Source organism: Tachyglossus aculeatus, unplaced genomic scaffold (assembly GCF_015852505.1).
Source record: "Tachyglossus aculeatus isolate mTacAcu1 unplaced genomic scaffold, mTacAcu1.pri scaffold_97_arrow_ctg1, whole genome shotgun sequence".
Taxonomy (NCBI): Eukaryota; Metazoa; Chordata; class Mammalia; order Monotremata; family Tachyglossidae; genus Tachyglossus; species Tachyglossus aculeatus.
The window spans coordinates 1,494,772-1,519,992 of NW_024045100.1; the positions used below are offsets into that span (position 1 = coordinate 1,494,772).

At 41.3% G+C, this 25,221-nt stretch overlaps 1 protein-coding gene across 1 annotated transcript; it reads right to left on the reverse strand.

The window, feature by feature from the left end:
- Positions 1–6,266: 6,266 nt before the first annotated feature.
- Positions 6,267–11,920, reverse strand: LOC119924364 (olfactory receptor 10AG1-like). The gene is made up of 3 exons (XM_038743221.1): positions 10,998–11,920; positions 10,784–10,857; positions 6,267–6,607 (listed from the first exon to the last, which is right to left on the reverse strand). Exons 1-3 carry the CDS (start codon positions 11,918–11,920, stop codon positions 6,267–6,269), a joined length of 1,338 nt encoding a protein of 445 aa, XP_038599149.1.
- Between the last annotated feature and the right edge of the window lie 13,301 nt (positions 11,921–25,221).

Sequence of the window (25,221 nt, forward strand, 5' to 3'; positions counted from 1 at the left end):
GGTAACTAAGGCCCAGAGAAGTGAAATGACTTGCCCAAGGTCACACAGCAGACAAGTGGTGGAGTCAGAATTGGAACCCATGACCTTCTGACTCCCAGGTCGATTCTCTATCCAGTGCACCATACTGCTTCTCATGCTTGCTTGCTGTTTTGCCTTGAGAACCAACACTGTCTATTAGGAGAGCACACTGAAACCTTTGTGATGATTAATGTTTAGATACAGAGCTCACTCCTGCAGCCATTGTAATCTGATTTCTGTAGATTTCTGTTACTGTTGATTTCTATATCTGCTTTTCTTTGAAAAACTGAATATCAAAATCAATCAGTTTTTTTTAACTGATCAAGTATTGTGTGCAGAGCACTGTGCTAAACACTAAAGTACAACTCAACAAAATTGGAAGACAAAATCCTGCCCACAAGGACTGTACAATCTACAGGAAATTCTATGTCCTTAATCAACTGAAGAAAAGTTCAGTACTGAATAGCTAATATTAAATATAATGATCAGAAATAAATCTTCCTTAGTGCAAAACAAATTCTGAGCAGTTCTTTTTTTACCCAGTCTCCAAACCTTTGAAGACAGAGATGAATATAATATAAGAAACCCACCAAGGATTCAGTTTCATAATCTATATGATATTTCTAATGTGAATACAATGAAGAATTCCAAGAATTCTACCTAGCCTAAGTTCAGATAAAATTGAGATGATATTTTCCTTTTACATAAGCAGACTTTGGAGGCAAGGCTTTGGAAATATCAAAATCTCTACAAACTCAGGCAAACACATTTGACACCTCATCCCCAGTATGCACAATTTAAAATTAAATGATTTCACAGTATCTTTTAAGTGCAAAAAATACAAGCATCTCATGGGCATGACATCCTTCAAAGCTTTCCATATTTCTATAAAGAAAGATTAAGCAAAAGGATAATGAGCTATTCCATTGCTTCCTTCGCTCTAAGCAATGGCCTAGGGACAACCTCTCAAGTGTCACCCCAAAACTTCAAAGAGGTCTTACCACCCAAAACATCAGCCTTTCCAATCAACCAGGAAAGAACAATCCTCCTTCAAGAGGCAGGTAAATTTCTCAATAAAGCGTTCACCATCTTATCAAATAGTGTAGAAAGGACACCGGGCTAGAAAATGACAGATTTGGCTTCTAATCCTGGATCTCTCCCTTCCCCTTATATACCTCTCCTTCTCCCTTGTCCTTATAAACCACTTATAAAAGGAGATTACCACTATTTTATTTACCTCTTTTGACTCTCACAGGGATGTTGGGAGGATGGAAAAAACCATACTAGTAAGGTCCCCTAGACTGTAAGCACTTTGTGGGCAGGGGAAATGTCTGCCAAATCTGTTATACTGTACTCTCCCAAGTGCTTCGTACAGTTCTCTGCACACAGTAAGTACACAGTAAATGCAATTGATTGATTAGTAGTAGTGCTCGGTGAATGCCATCTTCACACAATACACTGTTGTAGGCACTGAATGTGGAACTATAAAGGAAGGATAAAATGTAATTCTTGCTTTCCAGGAGCTGTAAAACTAGTGAGGGATATAGGTCCAGTAGAAAGACATGACCATCTGATAACAGTAGATAAGGTGAGCTAGGTGTTTAAAATAACCATAAACAACTAAAAGAAATCTAAAAGAGTACAACAAAATCTGAAGGTAGCTGAGTGAAACAGTGTGGGGAGGGCTATTATGGGAAGGGGTATTGAGGGAAGAGTTCATGTAGTGGCTGGATTCGTTAAGCTTGAAGAAGTGACAGATATCTCTTTTGGGGAAAAAATGTTACTTGATGGGCAAGTAAAATGGAAAGTGTTGGACCAGTGAACAGGTTTTCTTGAGTTCGGTGGAGGATGATGTCAGTTGTCAGAGGGCTGTGAAATCCACACTCAAAGGTTTTCATTTGATATTAGTGGTGATAAGTGACCCTGAAGATTTCCAAGGAATGGGGAGCCACCATCCAATGTGTTGAAGAGAAGTGACTTGCTGTTGGGTGTAATGTATAAAATTATGCTAAATTTCTCCTAGAAACCGAAATGATTGTCAAATGCTACACAGTTTTGGAATGGAATCTCGAGATAGATTTGGGATTTTTTTGTCTTCTTTCCTTTAATTTTACTAACGCTATTAAAAAAGGAAATCTTACATTGGTTTAATAAAACAAAATGTAAGAGACAACAATAAACCTTTGTTAGGGCAAGAGTAAGACTTTAGGAAGTTCAGATGGTTTTCTTGGTACCCTGTTTTTCGAACTATTCCTCCTCTCCCTGCCCCGAGATTGATTTGATAGCATCTGTCCTTCTTGTCATTTTCGAAAGGAGAAAGGAAGAGTATGGAAGGATTTTAAGGTTTCTGAGAAGGGGTAGACCAATATTTTTCTTTTTGGAACCTGTTTCACGGAGCTAAAATCATAGCTCCACTTTCCTAAGGATAGGACTTAGAGGAAAGGTGATAAGGATGAGGGAGTGGATTTGTAACAGTGTAGTGACAGGAAAGGTGGGGGAAGAGGAGGGGCAGAGAAACAACGAATCTATTTCGGAATCTTCCATGTTGCTAAGAAGCACATTTATTTGTGTGTCTGTGTGTGTGTGTGAAAATCCTTAACCCTGTTGTTGTTAGGCACAAGAGCACCCAGCTTATGTGCATGTGTTTAACTGTGTATATGTATAGGTATGTATGTATAGGTGGATTTCTGTGTGTGAGATGTAGGGGTGTGTGTGCAAGTGTGTTTGTGTGTGTGTGTGTGTGTGTGTATGTGTTTGTGTGTGTGTGTTTATGATGGAGAGTTGAGGAGATTTCTATGTGAGAGTCATGCATTGGGGTGCTTTGTTCCCTGCAGAGAAGCTGTGATTAATTATTAAATTAAATTAAATTTTATTATTTCATAATGAAAATGATAGGATATAGTGTGGTGAGAAAAAGGTGGGTTCGATATTGAGAAACATTAGTAGCAAGTAAAGATAAAATGAAACACTATTTTATCATTCCTTTGCAGAATGTGTATTAATGGCTATCTTCACCATTTCCCCAGTTTCCTGATCTTGCACCCAAAGAGAACCTAGACACCATATATTCCACCATCACCTCCTTGATCCAGGGCTAAACAAGCTACCCAAGGTCATGCTGAAAAATGTTTGTAGGGAAGACCTGGAGTCTGAAAATTTTGCTACTGATTTTTTTTTCTGAACAGAGAAGACCCATTTTGGGCCCAGATATTTCTGTACTTACATCTCCCTTAAAAACACCATGCAAATAAAAGAAGGTAATCAGTTACATTCTTAATTAATTCTTTTGGGTTTCTCCAGTCTCCATGAATTTCAGGTCATCCTGTTTATGATTTTCCTTGTGATATACCTAATAGCCGTGACCGGAAACTCCCTCTTAGTGCTGGTCTCCACTGTGGACCCTGCCCTACACAACCCCTTGTGCTTTTTCCTCAGGAGTCTGTCCCAGTTATAGATATTGGTTATACCACGGTTGTCATCCCCAAAATGCTCACCAATTTCCTGTCCAAGTATAACAGTATTTCCTTTGGTGGCTGTGCAGCCCTGATGTATTTCCTTTTCTTTTTAGGGCCTTCGGAGTGTTGGATCCTGACAACATTGGCTTAAAACAGAAAGGTCTCCATCTGTGATCCGCTCCCTATTTACTCACTATGAACCAGAGGTTCTGTCTGCAGCTGGCCCTGGCTTCCTGGCTAACTGGGATTCCTGTGGCAACAGTACAGATTACAATGATGTTTACATTGCACTTCTGTGGGCCTAATATAATTAACCATTTCTTCTGTGATGGCCCTCCTCTCTTAGATCTGGTGTGTACGTACAGACACCTTCGCGTTTGAGGTGTATGGTGCAACAGCAACTGTTATCGTCCTGACGCTCCCCTTTGTATTGATAACTGCATCTTATGTCCACATCCTTGTCAACATCCTGAAGATGTCCTCCGCCGAGGGATTTCACAAAGCCTTCTCCACCTGCTCATCCAACCTCATTGTAGTCTTGCTGTTCTCCAGGGCTACGAGTTCAACCTATTTCTGAGTCAAATCTTCCTACACTCCCGAGACCAAGAAGCTGCTTTCTCTCTCCTATTCAGTCTTCGCTCCCATGCTAAATCCTCTGATCTATAGTCTGAGGAATCAAGAGGTGAAACGTGCCCTGAAGAGATTCTAGGTAAAACAATAGTTTCCCAGGATGTCAGAGGCTCTGATTTGTGAATGTGACTTTTTTATTGAAATATAAAGTCAAAGCTTAGTCACCTTTACCTGACACATTCTCAGCTTTATTATTTGCTGAGGGCTCACTGTGTGCACAGGATATTCTGGGCTCTTGGAAAGACCATGCTAGAGTGTTGAAAGCCCATTCCTCATTTTGGGAATTAAAATGGACAACAGCAGCCCAAACTCAGAAGGTAGAAGGCTAAGACGAGATGAGATGCCAAGGCATCAGTATATAAAATTTGGCATTTTCTCAATCAATTAATGGCATTCACTGAGGGCTTATTGTGTGTATAACCTGACGCCAAAGTTTTGAGGCATCACAGAATCATAGCAGCATGCCTCAGTGGAAAGAGCACGGGCTTTGGAGTCAGAGGTCATGGGTTCAAATCCCGGCTCTGCCAATTGTCACCTGTGTGACTTTGGGCAAGTCATTTAACTTCTCTGTGCCTCAGTTACCTCACCTGTAAAATGGGGATTAAGACTGTGAGCCCCCTTTGGGACAACCTGAAAACCTTGTAACCTCCCCAGTGGACAGTGCTTTGCATGTAGCAAGCGCTTAATAAATGCCATTATTATTATAATTAATGTTCTATTGTTTAATTTAAAAATAAGGGAGAGGGGATCATAAAGGAATGCTAGAGGCATTCCTGGGAGTTGAAGGTTGGGTTGATTTTTCATCCTACAGACAAATTCCTCTGCACCTAATTGGCTTCTGCTTCCAGGACCACTACTCTGGTTTTGTGAGGAATACTCCCTCATTTGTATTTAAACAGATGTTGCACATGTATTAAAATCCAACCAGTCAGTCAATCACATTTATTGAGCACTTACCAAGTGCAGAGCACTGCAATAAACACTTGGGAGAATACAGTATATCAATAAATAGACATATTTTCTGCCCATAACAAGCTTACTGTCTAGAGGGGGAGACAGACATTAATATAAATAAATGAATTACAGATATGTGCATAAGTTCTGTAGGACTGAATTGATGGGTGAATAAAGTGAGCAAATTTGAGCGATGCAGAAGGGAGTGGGAGAAGAGGAAAGAAGGGCTTAGTCAGGGAAGGCCTCTTGGAGTAGACATGCCTTCAATAAGGCCTTGGAAGTGGGGAGAGAAATTGTCTGTTGGATATGAGGAGGGAAGGCATTCCAGGCCAAAGGCAGGCCGTGGTCGAGAGATCGAAGGCAAGATAGATGAAATCGAGGAACAGTATGAAGGTGAGGATTAGAGGGATGAGGTTTGAGGGCTGGGTTTTATATATATATATACACACACACACATATAAAGGGACTAATTTTCAGAACAGTGCCCTAAATGGTGACATCAAATAATTGTGTGCACCCAACATCGCTCAAATTACTCTCGTTCCAAAAGAAAAAAAATCAAGCTCCTTGAACAGTAACACCTAGAGATCTACTGCTTATTCAATTCCTTTCATCAGACATTTTTCTTTTTCAGTGGTATTTGTCAAGCACTTATTATGAGCTGGACACTGTACTAAGCAGTGGGGAGACACAAGCTAATCAGATTGGACCCAATCCATTTCCCACATGGAGCTCAGAGTCTTAATCCCCACTTTACAGGTGAGGTAACTGGGACACAGAGAAGTGAAGTGACTTTCTCAAGGTCACACAGAAGACAAGTGGTGGAGCTGCAATTAGAACCCAGGTCCTTCTGACACCCAATGCCATTGTCTATCCACTAAGCACAGTGCTTCTCAATTAAATTTGTTGGTCCTGGTTGTGCCTATCTTCTTTTGGGTGGGGTTATCATTTGATAGACTTCTAGACTGTGACCCCACTTTTGGGTAGGGACTGTCTCTACATGTTGCCAACTTGTACTTCCCAAGCGCCTAGTACAGTGATCTGCACACAGTAAGTGCTCAATAAATATGATTGAATGAATGAATGATAGATTAAAATAGAATTGAAGGTAAACTTGACACTTTGGAAAGTTTTCCATGAAAAAGAGAATGAAATTCAAGAGAGATTAGGGGAAAGTAACACATGTAAGGACAGAGCCTGGACGGCTAATCAGGTCTTACATGATTTCTTAAGTGCTGTGGTCACCTCCTGTTTTTTCAGGCTGGGTTTCAGTGGGTTGAACATAGGGGTAGAGGGACAGCAGGTTTGTCCACATCTCCTGAGTGGTTTGACTTGGCCAGAGAATGCATGAGGATAGCAGATCCAAAGAACAAGGTGATGACAATGAGGTGGGAAGAGCAGATAGAGCAGGCTTTGTGCTTTCCCATAATCTAAGGACAGTTTCTGGAAAGGGAGATGATTTTTGATGGAGAACATGAGGATCAACAGGAAAGGAACCGTCACGATCAGCATGGTCACATTATAGGTCAGAAGCTTATTGGGGAAGATTTCTAGAGGAGCAGTTTGGCTTAGAGATAAGAACATGGGCTCGGGAGTCAGACGTTGTTGGTTTCTAAACTGGGCTCTATCACGTATCAGCTGTGTGACTTTGGACAAGTCACTTAACTTCTCTGTACCTCAGTTACCTCATCTGTAAAATGTGGATTGACTGTGAGCCCCACGTGGGACAACCGGCTTACCTTGTCTCTACCCCAGTGCTTGACACATAGTAAGTGCTTAACAATTACCATTCTTATTATAATCATTATTATTAAGCCCGACTCCGCCACTTGCCTGCTGTGTGACCTTGGGCAAGTCACTTCACTTCTCTAGGCCTCAGTTACCTCATCTGTAAAATGGCAATTGAGATTGTGAGCCCCACGTGGGACAGGGACTGTATCCAACCCCATATGTTTGCATCCATCCCAGCGCTTCATACAGTGCCTGGCACATAGTAAGCACTTACCAAGTAAGTACCAATACCAGTTTCTGAACCAGATGCAAGTCACAGAAAAAGTGGCTAATTTTATTCAAATCACAAAGGGTTGTGTGAAGACTCAATATATTTGCCCTATATAGACTGGAAGGTAACTTCCACGTAACAGCTACGAGCTGGACACACAGTTTGTAGCTCATGATAAGGGGATAACTCAATGGGTTACATATGGCCACATAACAAGAGCAGCTCCATGGCCAAGAGGACGGAGTGTAGACTTGGGAGTATGAAGGACCTGGGTTTTAATCCCAGCTCTGTCATTTGTATGCTGTGTGACCTATGGCAGGTCACTTAATTTCTCTGTGCTTCAGTGTCCTCATCTGTAAAATGGAGATTAAGACTGATAGCCCTGTTTTGGACTTGGATTGTGTCTAACCTGATTTTGCGTCTAAACTGATTCACTCATATCTACCATTAAGCTTAGTAGAGTGCCTGAAACATAGTAGGTGCTTAACAAACACCATAAAAAATAATATAACATCATTCCCAGGAGGACATATTCTGTAGCACCAAGAAAAATCAACATAAACAGCAGAGTAGCTCAAACAGAGAAAGAAATTGTTCTGTCCTCTGTCTAGAGGTTCAGCAGCATTCTGGGAAGAGTAACTGTCGATAACAAATTTCCAGAAAGGACAGATTCCCATGGAAAAAGGTGTTGGGTATGGGGAGGGAGTGTTTCATCGGCTTTAGTTATTATAACTGCAAATGCATTTCCCATACTAATGATCATGTAAATGACCAGGAATAACCCAATGAGAAGCCCCTGAAGTTTGCACATGTTGGAAAATCCCATGATAATTAATCCCATCACTTTGGAATGCTATTTCCCATCAAGGTATCTTCAGAGCATTTTGTCTGTAAAAACAAGCACTCCATAACTGGTACTCAGGAAAAGAATAATTGAATAGAGGGTCAATGAAAACAGAAATATTCTTAATACTTTATTATTACCCCTTACTGTATTTCATATACTTCTAATTGTGAGTGAAGATTTCTGTTGTCATTAAGTTCATTAATAAATGTCATGTAATTTACGTATTCTGTAAAGCATCTTTGTTCATTGGAACTGTTTCCATACTCCTGAACCACTCATTCACTCCATCTTCCCCAGGATTTATGCAAGCCACTCTGGAATATTTGATATTTATATACAAAATCTATATCATTATTCACCTGCATATACCCAGGAACATGGACAGGGAACTTGTCTGCTAATTTTGTCTTTTTGTTTTCCCCCAAGCACTTATCACAGTGCTCTGCACACAGTAGGTGCTCAATAAATACCATTGATTGATGTTAAATGTGACTCCGTAGATACCAAGTCTGGGATTAGTGTATGATTCATGTAAATATCTAGCTTTAGAGAAGCAGTGGATTAGTGTAAGATTCATGTAAATGTCTAGCTTTAGAGAAGCAGCATGGCTCAGTGGAAAGAGCCCAGGCTTGGGAGTCAGAGGTCATGGGTTCTAATCCCAGCATCACCACTTGGCTACTCTGTGACTTTGGGCAAGTCACTTAACTGCTCTGTGCCTCAGTTACCCCATTTGTAAAATGGGGGTAAAGACTATGAGCCCCACGTGGGACAACCTAATTACCTTGTATCTACCCCAGTACTTAAATCAGTGGTCTTAAGCATTTAACAAATACCAGAACTATTATTATTATCTCTCCCTGTAGCCCGTATTTATTCATTCGGTCGTATTTATTGAGCACAAAGTGTGCAGAGCACTGCATTAAGCACTTGGAAAGTACAATACAACAATAAAGAGAGACAATCCCTGACCACAGCGGGCTCACAGTCTAGATAGAGGGAGACAGACATCAACAGACTGTAAGCTCTTTGTGGGCAGGCGATGCCTCTATCAACTCTGTAGTATTGTACTTGCCTATTTGTTTATTACAGTGCTCTGCTCATAGTCAGTGCTCAATAATTACCATTGCTGATGATTATAATGACAATGGTAATTTGGTCTACCTTAAGTGCTGGCTTATGCTTTGCAGTATAGTAAATGAATCCCATAGTTAGTATCCTCAGAGGTTACCTGATACAATTCCATGAAATCTTTCCTAGTGAAGCCATACCTACGTCAGTGTAGTTGTTGTGTTGATGATGAGAATGATGAGGATGATGATACGAAAAGACAGTATTCACTGGGAGCAGCATGGTGAAGTGGATAGAGTACGGGCCTGTGAGTCAGAAATTCATGGGTTCTAATCCTGGCTCCATCACTTGTCTACTGTGTGACCTTGGGCAAATGGATTCATTTATTCATTTAAGCAGCTGTGGCTTAGTGGAAAGATCATGGGCTTTGGAGTCAGAGGTCATGGGTTCGAATCCCAGCTCTGCCACTTGTCAGCTGTGTGACCTTGGGCAAGTCACTTAACTTCTCTGGGCCTCAGTTCCTTCATCAGTAAAATGGGGACTAAGACTGTGAGCCCCATGTGGGACAACCTGATAACCTTGTATCTTCCCCAGCGCTTAGAACAGTGCTTTGCACACAGTAAGCGCTTAACAAATATTATTATTATTATTATTATTATTATTATTATTATTATTTATCTGGGCCTCAGTTATCTCATCTATAAAATCAGGATTAAGACTGAGAGCCCCATCTGGGACAGGGACTGTGTCTAACCTGATTTGCTTGTATTCACCCTAACACATAGTACAGTGGCTAGCACATAGCGCTTAACCAATACCACTATTATTATTATATTGGCTAAACCATTTAGACCTTAAGCTCCTTATGGGCAGGGAGCATGTCTACAAATGCTGTTATATTTACTCTCTCAAGTGTTTAGTTCAGTGCTCTGCACACAATAAGCACTCATTATATACCACTGTATGATTTGTAGGTTAACATTAGACTTGGGCAGATATTTCTACTATTGGCCCAGATTGATGGCTCTTCAAAAATGAATTTCAGAATGTGGAGGTTTCCTTGCCTCTCTCACTATATGCTTCTGATTACACCTTTTGCCTTAAACTAATTCTCTAAGAATACCTAAATTACTATTTTCCCCAGAAGTACCCCTTTTCTGGGACAACACAGTGGAAGGATATGTGATTTCCTTTTTTTTCCCAACCACCATGGAGACACAGATCACTTACCCTGCTTTCTCCTACCTGAATCTGAGTCTTGGTTACTTAGAAAAGACTGTGAAAAACACTAAGCTCTGAGTGAAGTATTAGTGTTTTCTGGTCAGAGATTTTAAACAGAGATTTCAATAGTCATCAAAACCATTTCCTTCTCTCTGACTCTGATTCCCTTTCTTACCTTTTTCTCTCCATTCCCTAACTTGGGATCACTGGCCTGAGATATGGGACTGAAACTCTCATGGCAGGTATACAGTACTTTTACAAGACTCTAGAAATATTAGTTCTACCTGAGAGGCTCAACTCCTGCAGTTAGTCACTTTGTTCTTAAAGTATTTGTGTGGATTCGATCCCAGGTGGTTTTCTTCTGATAAAAAAACCTTTAATAAATTCTGTCTACCTAAACAGACTTGTCAATAAAATAATTCTATTTGGATCATTGGATAAGAATCAAGAATATAAAAGGAAATTTATGCAAAATACACTGAGGAGTCAGTTTGAGTCAGGCTCAATGTAGTTTCTTACCTATTTATTCTTTCTCTTCTTAGTAAATGAATGAGTAGCAAATAGAAGTTAAAGAAGGTCCCAACATACTGGATATCTGACCTCCTTTGCATGTGAAATAGTCTGCAGACACTGCAGAGATTCCATTTTTTGACATGTTTACCCTGGGCACAAGAGAGTGAGTATTGAAGGCATATCTATACAGACTTGGGGTGATTGAGATAGCCAGGAATAAGAGTTTCTTGGTATCAATACATGATGACCTGTTAGGAAAACAGCTTCCTTAGTTAATGTGATCACCTACCTAATGAATCTTTGTGATAGAAATTTTATCAGGGCAACAATTACCTCCCTGTTTCTCAGACTGTACATCATGGGGTTAAATACTGGTGTTCCAGTGGTGTAGAACAAAGACTGAAATTTGCCCATACCCATGGAGTGTCTTGATTTGGGCCGTAGATATGGGATGATACCAGATCCAAAGAACGAGGTGGGAAGAATGAGGTGGGAACAACAGGTGGAGAAGCCATTGCACCTCCCCGTGGCCGAGGGTAACTTCAGGATGGTGGAGATGATTTTGATGTAGGATATGAGTATCAAGGGAAATGGGGCTGTTACAAAGAGTAGGGCCACAACATAGACTGAGAGTTGATTCATAGATGTGTCCCCACAGACCAGCTTGAGTACTGGTGGGACATCACAGAAAAAATGGTTCAGCTTGTTGGAATCACAGAAGGGCAGGGAGAATATCTGACCCGTCTGCCCTATCTGGACCAAAATGCCACTGATCCAGGAACCAGCTACCAGCAGGACACACACCTTGTGGCTCATGATAATCGGGTACCACAGCGGATTACATATGGCCACGTAAAGATCATATGCCACCACAGCCAAGAGAAAGCACCCTGTGACTCTAAGAATTAGGAGGAAACACATCTGTGCAGCACACAAAAGGAAAGAAAAAGATCCATCCTGTGCCTGGAGACTCATCAGCATTCGGGGCAGAGTTACAGATGTATAACAGATTTCCAAGAAGTTGAGGTTCCTAAGGAAAAAGTACATAGGTGTGTGGAGAGTTTGATCCGTAGTGATTATAATTATGAGTCCATTTCCTGCCAGGATGATCATGTAGCTGAATAAGAAAATCCCAAAGAGGAATTCTCTCAGTTTGGGAAGATCCAGAAATCCCAGAACAAATTCTTCTACAGTCAGATTTCCCAGCTCCATTTCTTCTAAATTACTCAGCTGTGAAAAGGACAAAATCAGAAAGTTTGAATAAAAGCATGTAGCCAAAGCACACAGAGCATCCCGTACTCTCAAAGCCCAGAAAAAAAAATCAGTTAATTCTGTTCAAATAGATATCACTATCATTTACAATGTGCATTCCTATGTATTTTATCTCTTCTGAACAACCTCCAGCTCATGGTTGCCCCTAAATAATATTTGTAGAAGGAACTAATGTGAATGAGGGGGCAGCTGAGTAGCAGTGGTCTGACTGATTGAAAACCTCAGGGTGCAAGTGGCTGCCACTCCCTGTTATTCTCTCAAGCAAACTATCGAATGATGCTCTGCACCCTTAGTCATACTCTAAGCACAAAGGTGTCACATAAAGTTTTGGGACTCTACACTGTGGGAGAAGGTCACACCTCTGCCCCTCCACCTACTACACAATTCAGAACAGAAAATCCACTCTACCACACAGATGAAGCCAACCTGTTCTCCTCGCATGTGTAGGAAATCACTGGGCTCCAAACTCATGAACAGCGGAAACTTGGGAAACATTCACAGATTTTAGAATATACCATTTCATCTTTTGTTATCTTAAGACTGTCTGATTACTGATGAGACCAACAGGGGATTTAATAATTGTGGTATTTGCTAAGTGCTTATTATGTACCAGGCACTGTACTCAGTGCTGGAGTAGATACAAGGTAATCGGGCTGGGCACAGTCCCTGTCCTATATAGGACTTGCAGTCTTAATTCACATTTTATAGATGATGTAACTGAGGCCCAGAAAAATGAAGTGACTTGCCCAAGGACACACCACAGACAAGTGGCAGAACCGGTATTAGAACCCAGGTCTTTATGACTCCCAGATCCATGCTCTAACCAGGAGGTAAAGATTTTTAATAATACAGGCTTGAGTTTTTCCATTTTGCTTTGACCCCTTACTACTAGTAATGGATGACAATGGAAGATGAAGATTTGGGGTGGTAGGGATTGGGACAATCTACCCTTAAGTCCTCTAGACTGTAAGCTCATTATGGGCAGGGAACACGTTTTCTAATTCTATTGTATATAGTAGGTGCTCAATGCATACCATTGATTGACTGATTGGTGATATGACATGGACAACAGTGAATGATGTCTGTGACAAATCTGCATATTCTAAGTGATGTCTGCAGTTTGGGGCAGACCCAGCCTAGGACAGGGGAAGACTCTGAATTATGATATTTATTAGGGAACAAAGAAAGGCAGTGGTGCTGCAGTGGTACTAAAACCACATTAATTTTAAAATGTTCCCTAGATAAAATCTGGATTAATTAATAAAGAAAAAGCATACAATGTGCCCCTTGATATTCAGAACGTCTAGTAATCAGCTATATTTATATCATGGGTGGCCCTAATTGTGTTTTTTTCTTAGTTTTTGTTTTATTTATTTTAAATAAAGAGGAAAAATGTCAATCCCCTTATGGTGTGTTTATGGGTGGGAAGGAGGCGGGAGGCAGTAGGAGGGAAAAGGAGGAGTCAAAGTACACAGTCCAACATTCTTTCTTGCTGGCCCTCAAGTAAAGGAAAACAGTCTAGCCACCTTTATGATTTGATTTTAATGACATCTAGAAGAATTGCAAGTGATTTTCATTAAAAATTTACTTAGAGAATGTAAGCATAAACATCCTAGAAAAAAATGAAGAAAAATAAATGTTAAAGCAAATGTAAATCCAGTTTTATAAATTACCATAGGACCTGGTTAACTTACCCACACAGGCAAATAGGATACTTTTTGATTTTTGAGCACTAAATAGTCATAGTGCAGATTAGAATTCTATGATTTCATACCGATTGGTTAGTTGCAACAATTACTTTTCTGAATGTATATTGAAGTCCCGTCTTCAGAAGGCATAAATCTTCCTACATCATTTTCATTTTTAAAATGATATAATTTGTATTTGTTTCTTACTTTCATATTGCTTCCCATTAATTTACTTCATTTCTTCCTAAGGTGAAACTCCACTTACATAATGTGGGTCTCTGATGGCGATCGTAGTTTTTGCATCTTTGAGATAACCAAGATGCATTTGGACTCCAAAGAGGTTCACTGGCCTTAAAATAGAAAAGGACCTTTCTTTTCTGTTCTGTGGAGACTGCTATTCTCCCTTGTTATTTGTTTAATGAACTCCCTCAAAAAGGCAATCTAGACTACATGGCCAAATCCCTTCTTTCTTCTCTTACACACAGCAGTATGGCTGAATGGAAAGTGCACAGGCTTGGGAGTCAGAGGACATGGGTTCTAATTCTGCCTCTGCCACTTGTCTGCTGGGTGACCTTGGGCAGTCTGCTTAACTTCTCCGTGCCTCAGTTACCTCATCTGTAAAATGGGGATTGAAGCGTGTGAGTCCCACATGGGACAACATAATTAACTTATATCTACTCCAGCGCTTAGAACAGTGCTTGACACATAGTAAGTGCTTATCATGCTTTTTTCCTCTGGAGCCTTTTTCTCCATGGGCTGTACTGTATCATTTCCAAAGTTTCCCTCCTCCAGGAACTCAGAGGGGTGATTTCTCTTAGGTTAAGTGTGCTTATCCATAGTGATTCCATGACTTCTTCCACCCATCAAGCACACCTGGAATAGTCTTCCACTACTCAGGAAATGCTCATGAGGCAGAGACACTCACTAAAGGAATCAGGTTAAGAAATACAAAAGTCAAAGGGAGACAGCGGTGGTAAAAAGCAGCCTCATTTTTGCACCTTCTGGCCCCTGGAGATGAAGCTTACCACCATGGTAAAGACTGGGCTTAGTCAGGGCCACCGTGTCTAGGCATGAAGCCAAGCCTGGCCAGATGATCCAAAACCATTTTCCCTCTCGTGATCCAAATTTCAAGACTCCTATACCCTACCTTCAAACCAGCTCCCTCCGAAGACACCAAAGGGCTTCTCTTTAAAACATAGGGCAGGAAAGGGATGTTGGGAATACACTCCCGATAGCTTCCTTCCTCCTTCAACCCAATCAGCACAGTCTCCCACTCTTTTGACCCTCGCTCATCCCATCCCAGAGTTTTCTCCTTACTCCTTTCTCCTAGTCTCCAAGTTCTCTTGGTGACTTCAGCCTTTTATCAGTTTCAATCACAGTGCAAAGACAACCTCAGAATGGAATGGGAATTTCCCCACCCTAACAGCCTCAAGTTGTAAGTGTGGGCTGCAGTATAGTGGAAACAAGCAGAGAGGTCAAGAGAGAGATGTGGAGAGCTTTATATACATTTTGTATGATACTTGTGAAGCACTTACTATGAGCCAGGCACTCACTCCTTAGGTTGGACACAGTCCATGTCCCATATAGGGTTCATTTTACAAATGAGGTAACGGGGGAACAGAGAACTTAAGTGACCTACCCAAGGTCACACAGGAGACAAGTAGTGAAACTGAGATTAGAACCCGGTCCTTCAGACTCTTAAGCTCTAGGGCACACTGCTTATATCAAATAGTTTGGAGAGAAACGGGTGACCGTTAGAGATTTTGAGGAGTCCAGTAGTGCATTCTGAATGGCATTTTAGGAAGGTGATCTGATCCTTCCCAAGATGTAGAATAGACTAAAAATGAGAGAAGCCAAAGAAAGGAGACCATTAAGGAAACTGATGAAGTACACCAGCCAGAAGGCGACCAGGGTTTGTATTAGAGGATGACCATAAAGTCAGAGATGAAGAAATGGTTCCTGGATGTTTTGTGGATTAAAAACCACTAGGATTTTGAGGCAGGCTGAAGTTGGGAGGTGAAAGAGATGAGTCAAAAATTGATAGTGATATTTATTAAGTACTTCATGTCAGGCACCATACTAAATGTTGAGTTGTGAATGAAATTAATAGTTCCAGGTACAAGTCCCATCCCACATTGGTTTTCAATCTAAGTGGGGAATGACAGATACATAGAAGGGAATGATAAGTTTTAAACAGTGGGATCATTAAAAAAATGAAAACTGACACAATAAAAGCATTACATAACAGTGTTTGGAATGGGCAGTGTTTGGTTATCTTACTGCTTCTGGTGAAAATCCTGAATTATGAATGGTTTGGCTTCTCCAATATTCTGGACATTCTAAAGACAGTTTCTGGACAGGCTGTGCTCCTGCTATCAATCATACTTATTGAGTGCCTACCAAATGCAGATCACTGTAGGGCTTAGGAGTGTACAATACAACAGAGTTGGTAGATGCATATCCCGGCCCACAGAGAGCACACAATCCAGGGAAGTGGGGGAGGCAGATTTATACTTATTGATGTGAATAAATGAATTACAGATATTTAAATAACCATCTCGCTGTCCCTCAATCTCATCTATCTCACCGCCAACCTCTCGCCCACAACTTACCTCTGGCCTGGAACGTCCTTCCTCTTCATATCAGACAGATTCATTCATTCATTCATTCATTTAATCGTATTTATTGAGCACTTACTGTGTGCAGAGCACTGTACTAAGTGCTTGTGAAAGTACAAAAGTGCAATAAAGAGTAACAATCCCTGCCCCCAACGAACTCTTAGTTTATAGGGGGGGGGGGAAGACAGACATCAATACAAATAGACATCAATATAAATAAATAAAATTAGAGATATATGCATAAGTGCTGTGGGGCTGGAAGACGGAGAGAGCAAAGAGAGCAAATCAGGGAGATGCAGAAGGGAGTCAGAGATGAGGAATAGTGGGGCATAGTCTGGGAAGGTCTCTGGGAAGAAAGATAATTGCTCTCTCCTACTTCAAAGCCTTATTGAAAGCACATCTCTTCCAAGAAGCCTTCCCTGATTAAGCCCTCCTCTCCTCCCACTCCCTTCTGCATCACCCTGACCTGCTCCCTTTATTCTTGCTCCCTCTCATCCCCACAGCATATATGTATAAATCTGTAATTTGTATATTTATTTATTTCTATTAATGCCCATCTCCCCCTCTAATAATGATGGTATTTATTACATGCTTACTATGTGCCAGCCACTGTACTAAGTGGTGGGGTGGATACAAGCAAATTGGGTTGGACACAGTCCCTATCCCACGTGGAGATTGCAGTCTCAATCCCCATTTTACAGATGAGGTTAACTAAGGCCCAGATAATTGAGGTGATTTGCCCAAGGTCACACAGCAGACAAGTGTTGGAACTGAGATTAGAACCACTAAACCACTACACCATCCTGGTTCTCTAATTGCCAATCTATTTACTCTACCCAGACTGTGGGCCCATTGTGGGCAGGGAATGTGTATGATTGTTGTTTCTGTAATGCACTTTCCCAAGCGCTTAGTACAGTGCTTTGCACACAGTAAGCGTTCAATAAATATAATTGAATGAATGAATGAATACATAAATGCTATGGGGCTAAGGAAGGGCTGAATAAAGAGAGCAAACCAGGTGACACAGAAGGGAGTGAGAAAAGAAGAAATGAGGGCTTAATAAGGGAATGTCTCGGAGGCGATGTGCCTTCAATAGAGCTTTGAATGTAGAGAGACTGTTATTGAAGAGGGAGGATGTTCCAGGCCAGAGGCAGGATGAGGGTGAGAGGTCAGCGGTGAGATAGACAAAATCAAGGTACAGCAAGTATTAGAAGAGTGGCATTAGAGGAACCAAATATATGGGCTAGTTGTAGTAAGAGAGCAGCAATGTAAGATAGGAGGGAGCAAGGTGATTGAATGCTTTTAAAGAGTTTCTGTTTGCTGAGGAGATGATTGAGCTGACATTGTTTTGTAGAAAATGATCCAGGCAGCATATAGAAGTATGGAGGGAGGTCAGCAAGCAGGCTAATACAGTAAACAAGGTGGGATAAGATAAGTGCTTGTATTAACATGGTAACATTGAATGGAGAGGTGGATTTTAGCGATGTGAATCTTAAACAAACAAGATTTAGTGATATAGATTGATTATGTGGGTTGCATGAGCAAGATGATTGTCATCTTGTCATCTCAAGGATATCCTGCAGGGATAAGAAGGGTGGGCTTCTACTGGGGTGCCAGGGAGGATGAGGAGTCTGATTGACATTGGGTGGGCTGCCCCGTGGACCTGGAGTAATAGAGTCAACAAGATCACCAGCTTTTGGGATAGAACGGGTTGTGGTGGTGTTTTATACTGCAATTGGAAAGTCATGAAGGGGAGAAATAGATCTAAGGATGGATGCCTAGAAGCTCACTTTCAGCATTACGGAGTTTGAACTGCTGGTAGATTGTCCTTGAGAAGACGTGGAAGCAGCTGGAAATGAGGGATTGTATAGCAGATGGAATATAGGGCTGGTGAATAGGATGAGCAGATTGGATCATCATCATCAACATCAATGGTATTTATCGAATGCTTACTCTTTGCAGAGTACTGTATTAGGTGATCTGGAGATTAATATTAATGATAATAATGGTGATGATGGTATTTGTTAAGCACTTACTATGTGCCAAGCACTGTTTTAAGCGCTGGGGTGGATACAAGGTAATCAGATTGTCCCACGTGGATCTCACAGTCTTAATCCCCATTTTACAGATGAGAAAACTGAGGCCCAGAGAAGTTAAGTGACTTGTCCAAAGTCACATAGCTGACAAGCAGTGGAGCCAGTATTAAAACCCACGACCTCTGACTCCCAAGTCCATGTTCTTTCCACTAAGCCAGGTATTATAATAGAGTTGGCAGACTCATTACCTATGCACAGCGAGCCTACAGTCTAGCAGGAAAGACAGATGACTTTTTTTAATGATATTTGTTAAGCGCTTATGTGCCAGGACTGTACTAAATGCTGGGATAGATGCACAAATCAGACTAGACACAGCCCATGACCCATAGTCTTAATCCCCATTTTACAGATGAGATAACTGAAGCACAGAGAAGTGAAGTGACTTGTCCAACATAGCACAGCAGAGAAGTTGCAGAGCCAGAATTAATACCCAGGAACTCTGACGCCCAAGACCTTGCATTTTCCATTATGCACTGCTTCTCTCACTGCTTCTGTTGCACTCTTAATTTCCCAGGTTGCATATTCAGGTTTGAGAGTGTGAGATCAATGAGATTCCACCAAAAGAGGAATCCACTGTGGAATTCTCTTGCCTGCCAATGACAGTTCAGTAAATGAATTTCATGTGCCAAAAATCAGAGCATGAAGACAGGATCTTGGCAGTGGTTGGGGCTAAATGATTTTTCAGAGGATGTGGGAGAGGTTGCAGCAGACGAAACTTTCTCCATTCAGCCAGCTAATCAATCAATTAATATTTATTGAGTGCCTACTGCATGCCAAGCACATTATTAAGCACGTGATAACCTATTCCAGTGCTTACAACAATGCTTGACACATAATAATAACTACGGTATTTCTTAAGCCCTTACTATGTGCCAAGCACTGTTCTAAGCAGTGGGGTAAAGACAAGGTAATCAGGTTAGACACAGTCCCTTTTCCTCATGGGGCTCACAGTCTTTATTCCCATTTTGCAGATGAGGTGATTGAGGCACAGAGAAGTAAAGTGACTTACCCAAGGTCACACAGTGGATAAAACTCATAGCTGGGATTATGAACCCATGATCTTCTGACTCCCATGCCCATGCTCTATCTACTATGCCATACTGCTTCTCACCATAGTAAGCATTTAACAAATACCATCATTAATTTATACTTTTAGGATAGTTTTTACAATAAGTCCTATGGGACATACAAACATGTGAAACATCTGTATTATTTCTTTACAGGGAACATAGTTTAATGAGCTATGGTGCCTAGCATACTGTTAGAAAACATCTTGGAAACCTGGTCCCAGAAGTCAATCATCCTAAATATAATTCTGCCTCGTCACCTCGTGGACCCCAGAACGAGATGAATGAGCAGAGGTAGGTGCACTGCTCTGCCTTCTTTTTCTTATAGTAAGTCAGATGACGGAAGAAATAGAGTTAGAAAAACAGGATATTTAACTTCCTTGTTTTAAATGCAGCAGAAATCAGAGAAAGGACCCAAACATTTCCCTTTACCAAATGATGCCAGAAAGTCAGAGGTGTTGACTGCTCACTGTTTTTGTCTTTGAGTCTTGATGGTGATTGCAAACGAGGGGAAGGATGGAGCATAACGTGGGAGAAGGGAAGTTCAGGGCAAGTTATCTACCTGCTTGGGTGTCTGGAAACCCAACTTCCTAACATCATTGCCAAAATGATTTCAGAGTAACTGATTATCAACTTGGAGAGTGGGGAGGCCAGGGCAGTTGGTTAAGATAGAAAAAAGGATCTAAAGTAACAGTGCTCAACACATAGTAAGTACTTAACAAATGCTACAATTATATATGAAACTGGAAAAAAATGATAAACTGAAAATAAAGGAAAGCACCTCAATTTTTCAAATAGGCTTACCTGCTGAAGGAGGGATTTAGGTAAGATGGAAAGGAGTTTCCTGAGAACAGGAGCAAGGAAAAGATTGTTGAGGGAGGGGGTGGAGGGACCTTCAGTAGGTCAACAAACAGGACAAATCACCATTTGTCTAAGATGGCTTTAGTCTGATCCCGTCTGAAGATAGCAAGAGCAAATCAACGATTACTCAATATCCCTCCCAGTAGCAGGAGTTCACGTTGAAATGAGTTTTTCCCACTGCTTATGCCCCACTTTTGGAAGCCCTTAGGGTTTAACACTGAATCTCTCTTGTATTTCAACAATTTCTATTGCAAGACATTATGAATTCCAAAATGGCTCTCTCATTTGTACTTGGATTTGAATGCTTTATTCACCCTTCCCTCAGCCCCACAGTACTTTCGTACATAACTGAAATTTATTTATTTATATTATTTTCTAGCTACCCCCCACGCACTGTAAATTCACTGTGGCCAGGGAATGTGTCTACCAACTCTGTTGTATGTACTCTCCTAAGTGTTTAGTACAGTGCTGTGCACACAGGAAGTGTTTAAAATGTAGATATGATTGGTTGATTGATTGACTGTGCTAGTGTTTAACTGTCTGGGATCCTGAAATGATGTTTTCAGTTTAGAAGAATTGCCTCCTTCATCCTTCTAAAGGGAATGTCTACATAAAATTGAAATTAGATATTATTACTATTACTTTGCTTATCCAAATGAAATCAGTGTAATTCAGTCATAGAATATCAGTGCTGACTATGCCTTTTGATCCCGAGTTCTAGGAAAGCTCTATTTTTCTAGAAATTTATTTGTATGAATACATTCCCTACTAGAACAGGACTGTTTGTATGAGACACTAATTGAGGTCAATGGGTGCCTGATTCCCCCAGGCAGTAAGATAATGATTTGCTTGCTTGGTATTATTTGAAATTTTAGGAAAATATTAATCCCTCAAAGTGCTTGAAATTGGAAATAATCATCCATAATTATTTCATTTCTTCATTGGTATAGCAGATATGGTTTTGTTCTTGAAGATGACAGAATTATAGTGGATTTCTGATGAAAATAAATTCCACTATGTTGTTCAGAATTCAGATAATTATACATTTTTTATATTATATGTATATTGTTGAGCCCTACGTGGGACAACGACTAGGCCTGATGTGATTATTTGTATCTACTCTAGCACTTAGAACAGTGCTTGACAATAGTAAGTGCAAATTAAATACCAAACTCACCAAATACCACAAATGTCATTGTTGAGGAATATGACCATAGATTTTGGTATGATCTCTTTTCAGGGTGATACTATGATATTCACTCCAGTTTCTCTATTATTCCAGTGTGCATTCACTTGAGCTACAGAAAGGAAAGCCCCACTGTCTACCTATTCTATTTATTTCTATCTATTCTGGATTTCCTGCCAGGATAAACCAGGAATTATACATTTACCCCACCCGGTAGTACTAACATTCTGAGATTAGCCAGATCTTTAAAATAAATAAGGAAAAAGAAATGGATATTCCCAAAATGCTTTGCTAAGAGAATGGTCAACACAACAAGATAAATTGGCTCGTGAATTTTTTTGTCATAGAACCTAACAGGAGTCCAGAGTAAGTTGGGAATCTGATATACAGCACCGGACAGTTTTAACAATTAGGTTAACTGAGCATTTCCCAAGGTCGTAGCACCAGGACCTTTTTATGCCACTGAGGGAATACCCTTAAATCTAGTTTGCAATAGTCCTCAGATATATTCCCCACCTCTGCCAACACCACCTTCTACCTCCTTCCGCAGCTGCTGCTGCGATGGTGTTCATAGAGCTACAGGAGCAAATAATCCTGGCAAAATGGAAACAGGACAGGAACCACTCTATGGGATTCTCAGAATCCAATGGAGATTTAAACTGGATCTAATATAGATATATTTGTGCTTTTCAAGCCTGTACGGTTTTGTTTTTTATTCATTCACCAAATACTTATATTTTATGCATTCACTTATCCTAGATCTGATATACAGCTCGTCCACTAGTCAAATGATAAAGATGAAGGTGAAAATTAGACCAAAAATGGATGCCATCAAGGGAATTTAAAGAACGTAAGTTCTGTTTAAAAGTGGTGATTTCTGGATCTTACACTGAAAGAAAAAAATTATCAGCACGAGTGCCACAGAAATTACAAGTAGAAATCAGATCTCAGTCCTCAGTGACTGAGTTCTTTCTGTTGGGATTTTCTGTTACCTAGCTATCTGTAATCCTCTGTGCTATCCAGTACTAATGAACCTAAGAATGTTAATCCGACTGATAGGAGGTTCGTGCCTTCTGGGGCTGCTTCTGGCAATTGTTCAAACCTTGTGGATATTTAGTTTACTCTTCTGTGGGCCCAATAGCATCGATAGTTTCTTCTGTGACACCCCCCCAGTGTTAGAGCTCATGTGTGCAGACACCTCTGTGCTTGAACTCCTTGTCTTCCTTCCCAAACCCTGCACTCTACTTGACTTTCCCATCACTGTTGCTGGCACTACCATCCTTCCCGTCTCACAGGCCCGCAACCTTGGTGTCATCCTCGACTCCGCTCTCTCGTTCACCCCTCACATCCAAGCCGTCACCAAAACCTGCCGGTCTCAGCTCCACAACATTGCCAAGATCCGCCCTTTCCTCTCCATGCAAACTGCTACCCTGCTCATTCAAGCTCTCATCCTATCCCGTCTGGACTACTGTATCAGCCTCCTCTCCGATCTCCCATCCTCGTGTCTCTCCCCACTTCAATCCATACTTCATGCCGCTGCCAGGATTGTCTTTGTCCAGAAACTCTCTGGGCATGTTACTCCCCTCCTCAAAAATCTCCACTGGCTACCAATCAGTCTGCACATCAGGCAGAAACTCCTCACCCTCGGCTTCAAGGCTCTCCATCACCCCGCCCCCTCCTACCTCACCTGCCTTCTCTCCTTCTACAGCCCAGACCGCACCCTCCACTCCTCTGCCGCTAATCTCCTCACCGTGCCTCGTTCTCACCTGTCCCGCCGTCAACCCCCGACCCACGTCCTCCTCCGGACCTGGAATGTCCTCCCTCCCAACATCCGCCAAGCTAGCTCTCTTCCTCCCTTCAGGGCCCTACTGAGAGCTCACCTCCTCCAGGAGGCCTTCCCAGACTGAGCCCCCTCCTTCCTCTCCCTCTTGTCCCCCTCTCCATCCCCCCATCTTACCTCCTTCCCTTCCCCACAGCACCTGTATATATGTATATATGTTTGCACACAGTTATTACTCCATTTATTTATTTTACTTGTACATATCTATTCTATTTATTTTATTTTGTTAATATGTTTGGTTTTGTTCTCTGTCTCCCCCTTCTAAACTGTGAGCCCACTGTTGGGTAGGGACTGTCTCTATATGTTGCCAACTTGTACTTCCCAAGCGCTTAGTACAGTCCTCTGCACACAGTAAGTGCTCAATAAATACGATTGATTGATTGATTGAACTCTATACACTGATGGGCACCATTTTGCTGAATACTGTCCCATTTCTTCTCATTCTGCTCTCCTACATATACATCATCTCTACCATCATGAAGATGTCATCTACTGAGGGGAGAAAAAAGGCCTTTTCTACCTGCTCCGGCCACCTTATTGTTGTCACTCCCTTCTGTGGTGCTGCCATTCTGACCTACTTATGGCCCGAAACTAGCTCCTCGGCAGAAAGCAAGAAACTGCTGATGCTCTCGTACAATCTCTTGACTCCCTTATTGAACCCCCATCTATAGCCTACGCAACAGTGAGGTGAAAAGGACCTTGAGAAGAATACTGCAAGAAAACGTGTTCGTAGAGACTAAATATTGCTTTTGGTTATTCTCTGTCAGTGCTAATTCTGAGTTTGAGAGGACGTAGTGCTTTAGGTCCAATTGAATTGTTTGTACTTGTGGGACAAGGACTGTATCTATTCTATGTATTCTATTCTATTCTATTTATTTTATTTTGTTAGTATGTTTGGTTTTGTTCTCTGTCTCCCACTTTTAGAATGTGAGCCCACTGTTGGGTAGGGACTGTCTCTATATGTTGCCAACTTGTACTTCCCAAGCGCTTAGTACAGTGCTCTACACACAGTAAGCGTTCAATAAATACAATTGATTGATTGATTGATTGTATCTGCCTGATTATCTTGTATCTTCCCCAGGGCTTGGTACAATGCTTTGTAGAAAGTAAGTAATTTACAAATGTTTATCATCATTATTATTATTGTTATTGTTACTATGTCAGAGTCAATAGAGTAATTAATTTCATTCCCCTTATTTAGGCCAGATCTAAACAAAGTTTTGAGGGAAAATTAATTTGTGCCCAGGGGGCTGAGTTTTCATTTCTTCATGTTCCGTTATAAACCTAACATTCACCAAAAAGAAAGTTACAGGTTTGTGTGTTGACTCTTAAGAGGGGCAATGACCTTGTGAATGGCTGTCAGTGGGACACACTTAGTATTGTCCCTGCCATACATTTGTCTGTCTGTGTCTGTCTGCCTGTGTGTCCATCTGTCTCTTTGTCCAACTATCCCTCTGTCTGTCTCTGTGTCCAACTATATCTCTATGACTCTGTGTCCATCTATCTCTGTTTCTGGGTCTGCCTCTGTCTCCGCATCTGTCTGTCTTTGTCCCTCTCTGTGTGAGGACAGTGGGGAGGAAGGGGAGAGGAGCTCCCCAGTGATGTGAGAGTAGGCATTGAGCTATAAACTTTCCTAAAATGGTTCTCTGACAGGAATAATGTTGGAGATGGGTAGAGAAGTTGCAGACATTAAGTTCCAGTTCCTGCTCTGTGAATCTTCTCCACCTCCCACTCTCCTGCTCATCTGACACTGCCCTTGTGCAGTGGCCCAAATACATCAGTCAGCACTGTAAAGGAAAAGGCAGCTGATGGAGAAATGGAGGAATTGGTGTAGTTGCTCAAGCTTGGAGCTCAGGAAGTAGCTCCACTTGTGCCTGAAGATCTT

What these genes read in the sequence shown, in the direction of transcription:
- LOC119924364 (XM_038743221.1), bottom strand. Translation starts at nt 11,920, where the DNA reads ATGGAGCTGGGAAATCTGACTGTAGAAGAATTTGTTCTGGGATTTCTG. An exon ending in CTATCACAAAGATTCATTAG is followed by an intron (nt 10,858 to 10,997) that starts GTAGGTGATCAC and finishes TCTTGTGCCCAG; the next exon opens with GGTAAACATGTCAAAAAATG. An exon ending in CAAAGGAGGTCAGATATCCA is followed by an intron (nt 6,608 to 10,783) that starts GTATGTTGGGAC and finishes CTGCTCCTCTAG; the next exon opens with AAATCTTCCCCAATAAGCTT.